The following is a 14,269-nucleotide window of genomic DNA, read 5'->3' as shown; positions in this document are numbered from 1 at the left end:
TCTCTACCACACTCTCTCTCTCTACACACCTCTCTCTCTCTCTCTCTCTACACACCTCTCTCTCTCTCTACACACCCTCTCTCCCTCTCTACACACCTCTCTCTCTCTACACACCTCTCTCTCTCTCTCTACACACCTCTCTCTCTCTCCTCTCTACACACCTCTCTCTCTCCCTCTCTACACACCTCTCTCTCTCTCTCTACCACCTCTCTCTCCCCTCTACCCACTCTCTCCTCTCTCACACACTCTCTCTCTCTCTCTACACACCTCTCTCTCTCTACACACCTCTCTCTCCCTCTCTACACACCTCTCTCTCTCCTCTCTACACACCCTCTCCCTCTCTACACACACCTCTCACTCCTCCCTCTCCTACACACCTCTCTCTCTCTACACACCTCTATCTCCCTCTCTACACACCTCTCTCTCTCTCCCTCTACACACCTCCTCTCCCTCTCTACACACCTCTCTCTCCTCTCTACACACCTCTCTCCCCTCTACACACCTCTCTCCTCTCTACACACCTCTCTCTCCCCTCTCTACACACCTCTCTCTCCACCTCTCTACACACCTCTCTCTCTCTCTACACACCTCTCTCTCCTCTACACACCTCTCTCTCTCTCTACACACCTCTCTCTCTCTCCACACCTCTCTCTCTCTCCACACCTCTCTCTCTCTACACACCTCTCTCTCTCTACACACCTCTCTCTCTCACACACCTCTCTCTCTCTACACACCTCTCTCTCTCTACACACCTCTCTCTCTCTACACACCTCTCTCTCTCTACACACCTCTCTCTCTCTACACACCTCTCTCTCACTCACACTCTCTCTCTCTACACACCTCTCACTCTACCTCTCTCTACACACCTCTCTCTCTCTACACACCTCTCTCACCTCTCTCCACACCTCTCTCTCTCTACACACCTCTCTCTCTCTACACACCTCTCTCTCTCTACACACCTCTCTCTCTCCTCTCTACACACCTCTCTCTCTACACACCTCTCTCTCTCCCTCTCTACACACCTCTCTCTCTCCCTCTCTACACACCTCTCTCTCTCCCTCTCTACACACCTCTCTCTCTCCCTCTCTACACACCTCTCTCTCTCCCTCTCTACACACCTCTCTCTCTCCCTCCCTCTCTACACACCTCTCTCTCTCCCTCCCTCTCTACACACCTCTCTCTCTCCCTCCCTCTCTACACACCTCTCTCTCCCTCTCTACACACCTCTCCCTCTCTACACACCTCTCTCTCTCTACACACCTCTCTCTCTCTACACACCTCTCTCTCTCTACACACCTCTCTCTCTACACACCTCTCTCTCTCTACACACCTCTCTCTCTCTACACACCTCTCTCTCTCTACACACTCTCTCTCTCTCTACACACCTCTCTCTCTCTACACACCTCTCTCTCTCTCTACACACACCTCTCTCTCTACACACCTCTCTCTCCCTCTCTACACACACCTCCCTCTCTACACACCTCTCTCCCTCTCTACACACCTCTCTTTAGACACCTCTCTCTCTCTACGCACCTCTCTCTCTCTCTCTCTACGCACCTCTCTCTCTCTCTCTCTCTACACACCTCTCTCTCTCTCTCTCTACGCACCTCTCTCTCTCTACGCACCTCTCTCTCTCTACGCACCTCTCTCTCTCTCACGCACCTCTCTCTCTCTACGCACCTCTCTCTCTCTACGCACCTCTCTCTCTCTACGCACCTCTCTCTCTCTACGCACCTCTCTCTCTATACGCACCTCTCTCTCTCTACGCACCCCTCTCTCTCTACGCACCCCTCTCTCTCTCCCTATCTACACCCTCTCTACACACCCCTCTCTCTCTACACACATCTCTCTCCCTCTCTCTACACACATCTCTCTCCCTCTCTCTACACACATCTCTCTCCCTCTCTCTACACACCTCTCTCTCTCTCTCTACACACCTCTCTCTACACACCTCTCTCTACACACCTCTCTCTCCCTCTCTACACACCTCTCTCCCTCTCTACACACCTCTCTCCCCCTCTCTACACACCTCTCTCCCCCTCTCTACACACCTCTCTCCCCCTCTCTACACACCTCTCTCCCCCTCTCTACACACCTCTCTCCCCCTCTCTACACACCTCTCTCTCCCTCTCTACACACCTCTCTCCCTCTCTACACACCTCTCTCCCTCTCTACACACCTCTCTCCCTCTCTACACACCTCTCTCTCCCTCTCTACACACCTCTCTCTCCCTCTCTACACACCTCTCTCTCCCTCTCTACACACCTCTCTCCCTCTCTACACACCTCTCTCCCTCTCTACACACCTCTCTCCCCCTCTCTACACACCTCTCTCCCTCTCTACACACCTCTCTCCCTCTCTACACACCTCTCTCTCCCTCTCTACACACCTCTCTCTCCCTCTCTACACACCTCTCTCTCCCTCTCTCTACACACCTCTCTCTCTCTCTCTCTCTACACACCTCTCTCTCTCTCTCTACACACCTCTCTCTCTCTCTCTCTCTACACACCTCTCTCTCTCTCTCTCTACACACCTCTCTCTCTCTCTACGCACCTCTCTCTCTCTCTCTCTCTCTACGCACCTCTCTCTCTCTCTCTCTCTACACACCTCTCTCTCTACGCACCTCTCTCTCTCTCTCCCTCTACACACCTCTCTCCCTCTACACACCTCTCTCCCCCTCTACACACCTCTCTCCCCCTCTACACACCTCTCTCCCCCTCTACACACCCCTCTCTCCCTCTACACACCCCTCTCTCCCTCTACACACCTCTCTCTCCCTCTACACACCTCTCTCTCCCTCTACACACCTCTCTCTCCCTCTACACACCTCTCTCTCCCTCTACACACCTCTCTCTCCCTCTCTACACACCTCTCTCTCCCTCTCTACACACCTCTCTCTCCCTCTCTACACACCTCTCTCTCCCTCTCTACACACCTCTCTCTCCCTCTCTACACACCTCTCTCTCCCTCTCTACACACCTCTCTCTCCCTCTCTACACACCTCTCTCTCCCTCTCTACACACCTCTCTCCCTCTCTACACACCTCACTCTCCCTCTCTACACACCTCTCTCCCTCTCTACACACCTCTCTCCCTCTCTACACACCTCTCTCCCTCTCTACACACCTCACTCTCCCTCTCTACACACCTCTCTCCCTCTCTACACACCTCTCTCTCCCTCTCTACACACCTCTCTCCCTCTCTACACACCTCTCTCCCTCTCTACACACCTCACTCTCCCTCTCTACACACCTCTCTCCCTCTCTACACACCTCTCTCTCCCTCTCTACACACCTCTCTCCCTCTCTACACACCTCTCTCCCTCTCTACACACCTCCTCTCCCTCTCTACACACCTCTCTCCCTCTCTACACACCACTCTCCCTCTCTACACACCACTCTCCCTCTCTACACACCACTCTCCCTCTCTACACACCTCTCTCCCTCTCTACACACCTCTCTCTCCCTCTCTACACACCTCTCTCTCCCTCTCTCTACACACCTCTCTCTCTCTCTCTCTACGCACCTCTCTCTCTCTCTACGCACCTCTCTCTCTCTCTCTCTCTCTCTCTCTCTCGCTCTACACACCTCTCTCTCTACGCACCTCTCTCTCTCTCTCCCTCTACACACCTCTCTCCCTCTACACACCTCTCTCCCCCTCTACACACCTCTCTCTCCCTCTACACACCCCTCTCTCCCTCTACACACCCCTCTCTCCCTCTACACACCTCTCTCTCCCTCTACACACCTCTCTCTCCCTCTACACACCTCTCTCTCCCTCTACACACCTCTCTCTCCCTCCATACACACCTCTCTCTCCCTCTCTACACACCTCTCTCTCCCTCTCTACACACCTCTCTCTCCCTCTCTACACACCTCTCTCCCTCTCTACACACCTCTCTCCCTCTCTACACACCTCTCTCCCTCTCCACACACCTCTCTACACACACCTCTCTACACACACCTCTCTACACACCCCTCTCTACACACACCCCTCTCTACACACCCCTCTCTACACACCCCTCTCTACACACCCCTCTCTACACACCCCTCTCTACACACCCCTCTCTACACACCCCTCTCTACACACCCCTCTCTACACACCCCTCTCTACACACCCCTCTCTACACACCCCTCTCTACACACCCCTCTCTACACACCCCTCTCTACACACCCCTCTCTACACACCCCTCTCTACACACCCCTCTCTACACACCCCTCTCTCTGTCTCTCTACACACCTCTCTCTGTCTCTCTACACACCTCTCTCTCTCTCTCTACACACCTCTCTCTCTCTCTCTACACACCTCTCTCTCTCTCTACACCTCTCTCTCTCTCTACACACCTCTCTCTCTCTCTACACACCTCTCTCTCTCTCAATCTCTCTCTCTACACACCTCTCTCTCTACCTCTAAGTGGCAGCCGGAGCCCGATAGCACTGCTTGTCCTTTATAAAAAAAATAAAATGAACAAGCATTGGCATAGCCAATAGGTCTCGCCTTTGGGGCCTTATAAGTGTTTAACCATGCAACAGTTAATGTTGTTGCACCAAGGATATTATGCTGCATAACTAAATACTTATAAGGTCCCAAAAGCGAGACCTATTGGCTGTGCCAATGCTTGTTTATGTGGGTTCCATGGGTTAACTGCTGCATAATAGGTAATGGGAAAAAATAAATTGTTGACACTTAACAGAAAGGTCTGTGCTTTTGCTTTACAATAAATAAATCAAATTAAATAATACAATGGAGAGATATATTCTAAATTATAAACAAAACAACACTATTTAAATTCCCTTCTACAAAGAAAAAACAAACACGACTACTTGAGATATATATATATATATATATATATATATATATATATATATATATATATATATATTTATTTATTTCACCAAGGGAGAGCAAGAAACCTACCTTAAGGCAGAAGCTGTGTGCTGCTCCTCATCAAAAGGTCCAAGCTCCAACCTACATGACAGGCCTCCCAGCTTTTCACAGTCCTCAATGTCGCATGGGTAGCGGCCTTCCAGTACATTGTATTTGGCCTCCTCGTACAGAAGTCTTAATGTTTGCCCGTCTTCAATCTGCAGAAAATCCAAGATTGGAAAAGGACACATCATTATGCGGTTCTGTGATATGGGTGAAGGTCAGCTCTCCCTCTCACACAGTGCAATGCTGGGTTATGTTGTACCTCTTGAACCATGCGAGCTCTGGTTCTGCACTGTACACTGGGCTCTGCAGACAGTCAGTCTCTGGTTTGATAGGGCTCTGATGCACCGTCTGAGAAGGGACGAGTTTCCACCATTTCAAATTAGTTTGCCCAAATACCCTTCAAAAGACACACACACGCGACTACTGAGCTCCCTGCAGCCTAGCAGGGCAGTAGACAGATCCCAGAACACTGCAGCCTTACTTCATCAGGACTGGTGTGCCCCAGACAGAGGACATCTATTACCCTTTGTTGAAAATGCTGCTGCCTGCCAAGGTGAGAGCGGGATTCTTTGGGAAGAATGGTAGTTCACTCCAGATCCGCTGGCAATTATTCCCCTCCCACACTGCAGTCGGTGGAAGTCGGATACTATTCCATTGTCACCAAAGGAGAAGCCATGCATAGCCAGAAGCTGCAAGGCAAGAAGTCTATATACCTACCACCCACTAATGATCCCTCGTGACTCGGACTCATTTAATCCACTAAAAAAATACAGTGGAGTATAAATGCATGGAATAATCTACATGAGCGCACAAGCCTAATCCCAATAACTAACAATAATAGCTGCATTAATCACTATTCTTGGGTTCCAGAGCAGAGTGCTTCCCAGAGTAAAGAAATGCAACGCCTTGTCAAGTACGCGCTATATAATAGCATTGTAACTTCAATCATCTCGAAGCCAACTGCAAAGCAAACACATAGCCATAACGTTTATTCCTCGTCTTAAGCTGTGCTTGCACTGTCTCGAGCAGAACCCCCTTGTTACAGATCTCATCACAATCACTGAGCAACCGCATCGCCACAAGGCTTACCAGCAGTGGTAGTAAGGCTTACCACCTGCAGCTTCAAGACTCACCTGCAGTTCTCGCCTTTTGGGAAAAAACACATTTCTCCTGAACTGCAACGCAGGCTCATCTTAAAAAATAAAAACACAAGGAAAACAGCTCTGTTTTTAAATAGTCGTAAAGAGGAATGCACGCAATAGCCTGCAACTTCAGAACCACCAAAGTATTCAGACCTGCAAATCATAATAAAGTGTTCACGGCCAGTAAAACATATCCATCATAAATCTTATGCCTGGACAACCCAAATTATTTATAATGTTCATATACTTGGTCAGCAGATATAGTGGCCAGTACCATATCTTTGTCTGTCAACAGAATTTTAAAATCCCTGTGGCAGAAAATTAAATCCCATCAGAAGATAGTAACAGAAAATGATCACTGATGTTATTATATGCAAGGGTGCTGTATATATATATATATATATATATATATATATATATATATATATATACACACTTTTTAAAGTGCCAGCATTGCTGCTCAAAAATGCCAGATGCTGACTAAAGAAGTGCTCACAATTCCAGCCAGCATCAGGCGGTTAAATATGCTATAGGGGTGCTCTGGATTCCAGGTTTGTCGTTTAGGATGATAGGGCCGGTACACTTACTGCACTAGGTCAATGATTTAACAGGTTCTGGCCTAAGCATATGTCAGGGTCCATCTTGCCTGGGTACTTGAAATACAGAATTTATGAAACAGAAGCATCATCTATAATCTATATTCTGCTTTCTTCCAATAAACAAAACATAGATTTCAATGCTAGCTATCACACTGAAGTGATATGCAAGCACACACTTTAATGCCATTTTCCACATTATCCCAGGATGTGAAGCACCTATTACTGTCCGGTTTCCAAATTGCCACAATATGTAAGGCACACACCGCCAGGAAAGATTTCACAATTTCTCAATGAGGAAAGCATGTACTATGATGGTAGTTTTCACACTGCCCTAGTCAAAGTAGTCTTTATTTCGATAATTTTAATCACCAAAGACACAATAAAAATACAATACATTAATCCTCAAACATCACTGGCTACATAATTCGATAATACAAATAGTGTAAAAGGCAAGGTTAAAATATTTTTAAAAAAATTTAAAACAGCATTAAACATTTCATAGTAGAACACAAGTAATACCCATATATGCAGCAGCTTAGATATAATGTTTTTCTAAAACTCAGCAGCTGAGGAAAGTAAACCTGGGATACCATAGAATCCCTATTTGGATTCCACTCGTTTTTTAATGTTATTTCTGCGAATGGTCCACATCCGACTCAAGTACTTAGCCACTGCAATAGCTATGTCTTCCCGCGGGTTTGTTTTCAAGATGCGGAAGGCAGTTAAGCTTGATCTAGTGCCAAGATTAGAGCATATCAACTTTAGCCATTTATTTATCGGGCGTTTATATGCAAGGCATACAAATAGAATATGCATTATGGACTTATCCATCAATTGGCATGAAGGACATTTAATATCTATTTCATTTTGCCATTTTATTGTAAAAGATGTTATGGGCAATGAGCCTACTCTAAATTGATGGAACAATTTCCTGTCACTAGGTATCTTGATAAAATTCAAATATGCTTCAAATCTTGGTTCAGTTTTGTGTTCTAGGAAAATGCCAGTAAGAGAGGTATTTTGTACAAGTGACAGCAACTTAATGTTCACCATATTCCAATAAGCTTCCTTATAATCGTTTTTAGATGGGAACATACTACCCGTTGGATCCTCCCACAGGTGGCTAAACCCCTTATCGACAAATGTGCTTTTTATCTGTTGTAGCCATTTAATTTTGCCTTCAGAGTCAATTTCTTTAACATGTTTCAATGCATTCGCATATGGCAACAGCTCCGGCGTGGTCCAGAGCCTTCTCCAATACGCTATAGGCCTATATGGTGCTAGCTCCTCCAATGTGGTGCATCCCAGATCTAAAATAAGGGGCTTAAGAGGCGTTGATTGTGGAAGGATTGTCAGTGCTCACATTAACTTATTTTGGGCTATAGCTAGCTATGTTACATTTTCAAAGCCCCATAATTTGGCACCATACAGTATTGAGGCTCCAAACTTTGCATTGTAAATCGTAATTGCAGGGCCTACCGGCTTAGTTTGTGAGAGACGAAATTCTTTTAAAAGGACACCTGCAAGTTGGGCATGCCTTAGGACCAATAGGTCAATCTGTGGTTTCCAATTTAGCCTTTTTCCGAAGGTCACTCCCAGATAAGTAAATGTATCGGTTTGTTCGAGTATGGCATTATCCATTACTACTCTCCCTTTTCCTGATTTTTATCTATGTTGAACCATACATTTTGTTTTATCTACATTGACCACTAAATCGTGGTCTTTGCAAAATACCGTAAATCTATCCAACGCCCGTTGCAGGCCCAGTACTCAAAGGCCACATAGACAAGTCAAGTTCCATACTGCACTGAACAACTGCACAGTGTCGTGCTGGTTTCTATATTGTTCAGTGGAGCAATTATGTTGCAACAGGCACATTTAGAAACAAGGGTGCCTCATACGCCAAATACATCAATCATATATCCGGCATAGGGCACATGCCCAGGTACATCTCCGACATGCTAGATGTAGGACCATGTGAGAGTCGGACTCACATGCCCATGTGCATCCTCATATGCAAAGGAAAATCACTGTCTACTAGCCACAATCTCACATGCCAAGGTAATGCCATCATAGGTTAGGTGCAGTCTCATATATCCAAATGCTACCATCATGTCTAAACAATCATGATTTACCAGATACAGCCTCACACACAGCTATAGCAATCTTCTCCTAAGCATAGCCTCATGTGCAAGGCATAACACTTTATGCTAGGTTCAGGCTCATACAGCCAGGCACTTCCTCATGTGGTCATGTGCTACCATCCGATGCAAGGTGAGCCCTTTTTTGCAATGCACACACTCAAATGCATAATGGCAGCTTCACAAAGAAACAAAAGTGTTCTGCTTGCTAAACTGCAAACGTTGTGACTAGTAGTCCGGGTTTCTAATTTTGGATTAGCTACAAACCAAGGGCCAGATGTACAACCCTTACATTTTGCGACTCGCAAAATGCAATTTACAACAGTGTCTCAGACACTGTTAGCGATTCCTAATGGGTTCGCAAAGTGCCTGTCTCAATATTCATGAGGCAGGTGTCATTTGCGAGCCCCAGCATTCACAGGAATGGTGGCCTGCTGGGGTCAGCAGACCACCATGTCTGTGACTGCCTTTTTAATAAAGCAGTTTTTTATTTTTAGGTCGAGACTACAGCAGCGCATGCGCTGTTGCTCGACTTTTAGTACGGGGCTTTTCAAAGTCCTACCCACAAGCGTTTCCTGGCCTAAAGCTTGCATGCATGTGCGCGTGAACTCGCGCAGCCGCCATCTGCCATGCTTATCTCATTAAGCCTTGCTCTGCTTGCACTACCCCCTCACTCCCCCCTCCTTGCTCCCCCCCGCCCTCCTCGTCCGGCCGCGTCACTTTTGCAGCTGCGCGGCCAATGCTGGTTAGTTCTTGCCATTGCAGATGACCTATCAGCAGAGTGGATGAATTAATTCAATGGGGTGAATTGATTGGTGGCTTTTGGAGTCACTGTGCATTGGGTGTATAAGCCTGGTGTGTGTTGTGGTAAAAACTACAATACGTGATGTTGCTCTTTGTTCCTGCAGATGGCGTCATCTGAAGAGTTTTCTGAACAGGATGAAGACAGGAAGCTGCCATACATTATAGGTGCGCCCCTGTGGGGGGTTTTTAGAGGGTTCGAAGGGATGTGTACCTGGGACCCAGACACCGCTTTGGCAGGGTGTTCAAAGCTTAGACTCAGCGCCTCAGACTTCATTACTTGACCCACGCACCGCGCTATCAAGGCACCCCACTTGTTTCCTGCAGTAGCTTCTGTTAATCCTGAACTAGGACCCACACTTATGTCGGTCATAAAAGATTGTCCTGACCTGAAATACTAACTTCTACTCCAATGCCAATACCCACACGCATTTCTGAAATTAAACCAGCGTCCACACCAAAAAAACAGTGCTATTCCTGGTTTTTCGCAGCACTTATCCATGTACTTTTACAAAGGTTACTGGTGCCCTCAGCCTAATCCACAGGAGCACAGATAAACTGGCCCTTTTCTTTTACGGTCTGTTATGATTACAGGGTCTGCCATGTTTACTTTCCCTTCTGTCTGTCTTCCTCACCGTGGGGTTTCCCATGCCAATTTCTACAATGTTTTTTCTATTCAAATTACTTTTGTGCAGTTTCCACACTTCCGAAATACTGTCACAGTACTAAATGCCCACCATGCGCCTTTTACTGGAACACGTTGAGTTCAAAGTGGCAACAAATTTACATGTTGTTTTTCATGAGACCAACTAATGTTTTTAACTTTCAGGTAGCCAGAGCCCGAACCAGCAGGACCTCCTGGCTCAGCACAACCCTGAAAGGCCTGTTGTGGTGGAGGGACCCTTCCCGCTGTGGCTAAAAGCCACCCGTGTGTTTTACTACGCCCTCCGGACTGACCCTTTACCACCAGAGGAGCAGGTGATGAGCTGCTAGTTTCATTTTCAGGTTTCAAAAAGGTTGACCACTCACAATCTCTGCAACTTTGTTCCATCACTGGGAAACCGGTATTGAATGCTAGTCACTCCAGAAAAAAAAAAGAAGCAGCCCTCTCTGGTTAACATAACATTGAGATACCCCCATTTGTGAAGCAGTTTGAGAACCAGCATTGGCATAGCCAATAGGTCTCGCTTTTGGGACCTTATAAGTATTTAGTTATGCAGCACAATATCCTTGGTGCAACAACATCAACCGTTGCATGGCTAAACACTTATAAGGTCACAAAGGCGAGACCTATTGGCTATGCCAATGCTCATTTTAAATGCAGCTTATTTTCCTTAATGGAAAACGGGATGCATTTAAAAAAGAAAAATGAAACGTTGGTTTAATTTTTTAAGAGCAGGCAGTGGTCCATGGGACCACTGCTTGCTCGTAAAAAATATTTTCGCGCTCACACTCAATGGGGGAAGGGGTCCCCTGGGAACCACTTACCGTTTGCGAGTGGCTTACCACCTATTTGAAGTAGGTGGTAAACTGCGAGTGTTTTGCCACCGCAAATACGGTTGCAAAACAATCGTACATTGAAGTGCGAGCCACTATTAGGAAGGGACGCCCTTGGCACGCCCCTTCCTAATAGCAAGTTGCAAACAACCATGCTGTTCTTTGTAGAGCACCTCAAATTCAAGACAACACTGCTGCCTCTGATGCCCTGTGGGCCCTGCAAACCTTTGAGTTGGATGTGGAGGATAACACTCTGTACACGGCATGGAGTTGCCCAACAAGAAGCCCAAACAACAAAGATACAGTGTGGCGCTTCACTGATCTAATTCAATCATCATCCACTCTCACTGCTACCCACCTTGGGCGATGTCCTCCTCAGAGCACTCTGTGAACCGGAACAACAGCTCCTGCCACTGCCGGCACACTTTGTACGGCTGGTGCTTTGGTTTTAGCTGGACCTCTGGAAAAGAAAGAGAATGGAACAACCCTTTAGGAAATGCTTTAAGTACCGTAACACTACTTGGACTAGAGAAGAGGTGCAAGTTATATAGTCATTGTTTCAGCTCTCAGAGCCAGTTATATTTCAACACTTAAATCATGATTAAAGCGGGTCACATTCATGGGAAATTGGACTAGGCTGCAGAGCAGAGGTGCAGAATGGTGATCACTTCATTAAAATAAGAAATGTGTGAAAGAGTCTGTGTCCGTGAGCAGGCAAGGGCGGATAATGAGCCAAACTTACTAAGGGTGCTTTGTTATCGAATATAGCAGTAATAATATTTCTCTGTAGCACCAAGCCCATCAATGCACCCATCAGATGCATTGCATTCTGACGGCATTAAAGTTCACAACAGATTCAAATTTGAGTCGTAGGTGAATCATGTACACAAGTTAGTTTGCACCTTGTGGTCTTTGCTCGTGGCAGGATTGTAGTGGCCAGCAAGAAATCATCAGCTGGGCTGTTTAACCTCCACCGTCCATAGCTTAAAGCCTAGCACATAACTTATTTGGCTCCATTGGGTCATTCAAAAGAAATGCCTAGAGGTGAGTTTGAGCGCTTGCGGCCATCAACGTATAAGGCTAGCTTCCCACTCGGCCCTTCCTCCCTTCCCCTCACCCACACACTCATGGAAGACTGCAAGTTCTTCTGGTGCAATGTTAAAAAATTAAAGCTTTTCCCTTTTTCAAACACTTAATGGCAGAAAAGTCATGGGTTGTGCCTCCTTTAAGATAAAGCTGAAACGGACACCACAGATAAAACTTTTAGATCGAGGACTTGCGGTGCCTTCAAGGGTTCACCCAACTTCAGTGTCAGAAGATGGAGTTACATCATTAGCCCAGATAACTTAAGAGCAAAAGACAGGACCTTCAACCTCCTATATACAAATGAGGTTAAAATGATGCATTATTTTCTACCCTTCAAGCTTCTTTACTATCAAAACATATAAATAACATTACACGGACATATTACAAACAGATGAACTGTGACAATATCTTTAAAAAATATTTCTTTAACTGATAATCACATTAAAATTGACCATGAAATAGATTGAGACTTTTCTGAGCTTCCACCTTTAACTACTGAAACCAACAAAAAGTTGTCTCTCTCACTTAAACTTTGCTTTAATACAGTCTCTGGTTGTAGTAGTTAAACACTCAAACAAGGTTTAAGAAATGGTTTCTATATTAAGAGCAAATTATGATGAACAACGCTTCTGTACTGCACATTTGGGGGTATATTATTACTTTTCTCACCATTACAACAGTTGGACACCTGCTAAAACAATTGTAAAATCCAGGGCATATTGGAAATTAAATAACAAAATGCCTGAATATTCTGCAACATAGGCACAAAAGGAATGCAATTTCAAGAGAAAGACAAATGCATATCAATAAATCCCAAAACGTTACAAAATCATGCCACACATTTAGTTTAAAAACCAATGAAGAAGGGTTTCAAAATTGCAAACGGACTGGCGCAACAGAATATTTTGCTCAAGGCTTCGAAATGAGTTACAGAAATCTGAATGATTACAGGGTGGATGCCTACCGAGCAATGGGGACACCAGCCAAAGTGAGAAGACATCCTGGGCAATATCTGGAAGCTGAAGGGCTTCGCGCACAATGCTGTGCACCTCAAGGGAAGTCATGGAGGTCAGACCGTCCAAGGTAAGGGGCACTACGGCATCGTTGATCAGGTACACCAAGACATCGAGCGCTGCGGAAATAAAACGTAAAAGGGGGAGATATGCTTACAGAGAAAAGCCACATTGAATGTACTGGGAGTACCACCCAACCAAGATTTATCATAACACAAATGAGAACTTCAAGTCAGACATACCACATTACAGTTCAAGGTCCGTCATCGTCCATGCATACACTAAACGTAGCCTAAATTCCAAGAGCAATAAAGCTACTTCTCCTAGATTATTATTACAATCCACTGGCTTTTCAAATGATCACATTCCTCAGTCTTCAGTGGCACTCTGTTGCTAAGACTGCATCTAGTGCTATTACTGGCGTTTCCTGCACCATCCAAACCCAAGTGCCATTACTGAGACATACATCAAAACACACTAACATGCAGTATCACAAGTCTAAGGCCAAGAAAGAGCGACAAGCTACAACCATGCCCTTAATTGCCAGCATGGACCACTTCTCTCTCTCCCTCCCGCAAACCAAAGAATACATGGCACGGAGTCTGCACTGATCAATTTTCTGGGACGAATTTCTGGCCCTTGCAAATTAGGGACAAAGGCTCAGTTGGAAAAAGTGTCACATTGAAATGTAAAGTATCAGCCAACAATGAATCTATGGCCGTAGGTCACAAAGAAACACCACAGCATTTGGTCATCTTCTAGTGGTACGCTGTCAGAGGCTATTCCAATTGGGAGCGTGAAAAGGATGCCGGGAGATCCTGGGTAGGTGGTACTTGCTAAGAAAGAGTAAGCAGCAATGTAGAGAAAGCATCACTATTATCAGGATAAAGAAACAGGGCATTATACAACTCCTTACAACTGATTCCACAGCCCTAAGCTGTAAGAAGATTTATTTACCTCCTGCGACTACAATGCCACCCATAACATTTTTGGGTTTTCAGCATTCCAATCATGCTCGGACTACCTTCTACCTGTTCCTCATTAGACAATATTAGCCCT

At 45.9% G+C, this 14,269-nt stretch overlaps 1 protein-coding gene across 2 annotated transcripts in view; it reads right to left on the bottom strand.

Moving 5' to 3' along the window:
* Positions 1-14,269, bottom strand: part of FRMD8 (FERM domain containing 8) — a 72,500-nt gene that overhangs the window by 42,270 nt on the left and 15,961 nt on the right. For both annotated transcript variants that reach the window (XM_085639372.1, XM_085639373.1), the window contains exons 4-7: positions 13,162-13,329; positions 11,470-11,571; positions 6,065-6,123; positions 4,917-5,083 (exon numbers count right to left, since the gene is read on the bottom strand). In XM_085639372.1, coding sequence (XP_085495498.1) covers positions 4,917-5,083; positions 6,065-6,123; positions 11,470-11,571; positions 13,162-13,329 — 496 coding nt within the window. The remainder of the gene's footprint in view (positions 1-4,916; positions 5,084-6,064; positions 6,124-11,469; positions 11,572-13,161; positions 13,330-14,269) is intronic.

Source organism: Triturus cristatus, chromosome 12 (genome assembly GCF_964204655.1).
Source record: "Triturus cristatus chromosome 12, aTriCri1.1, whole genome shotgun sequence".
Classification (NCBI taxonomy): domain Eukaryota; kingdom Metazoa; phylum Chordata; class Amphibia; order Caudata; family Salamandridae; genus Triturus; species Triturus cristatus.
The sequence above is the reverse complement of the archived record's forward strand: the minus strand, read 5'-3'. Positions and strand labels throughout refer to the sequence as shown.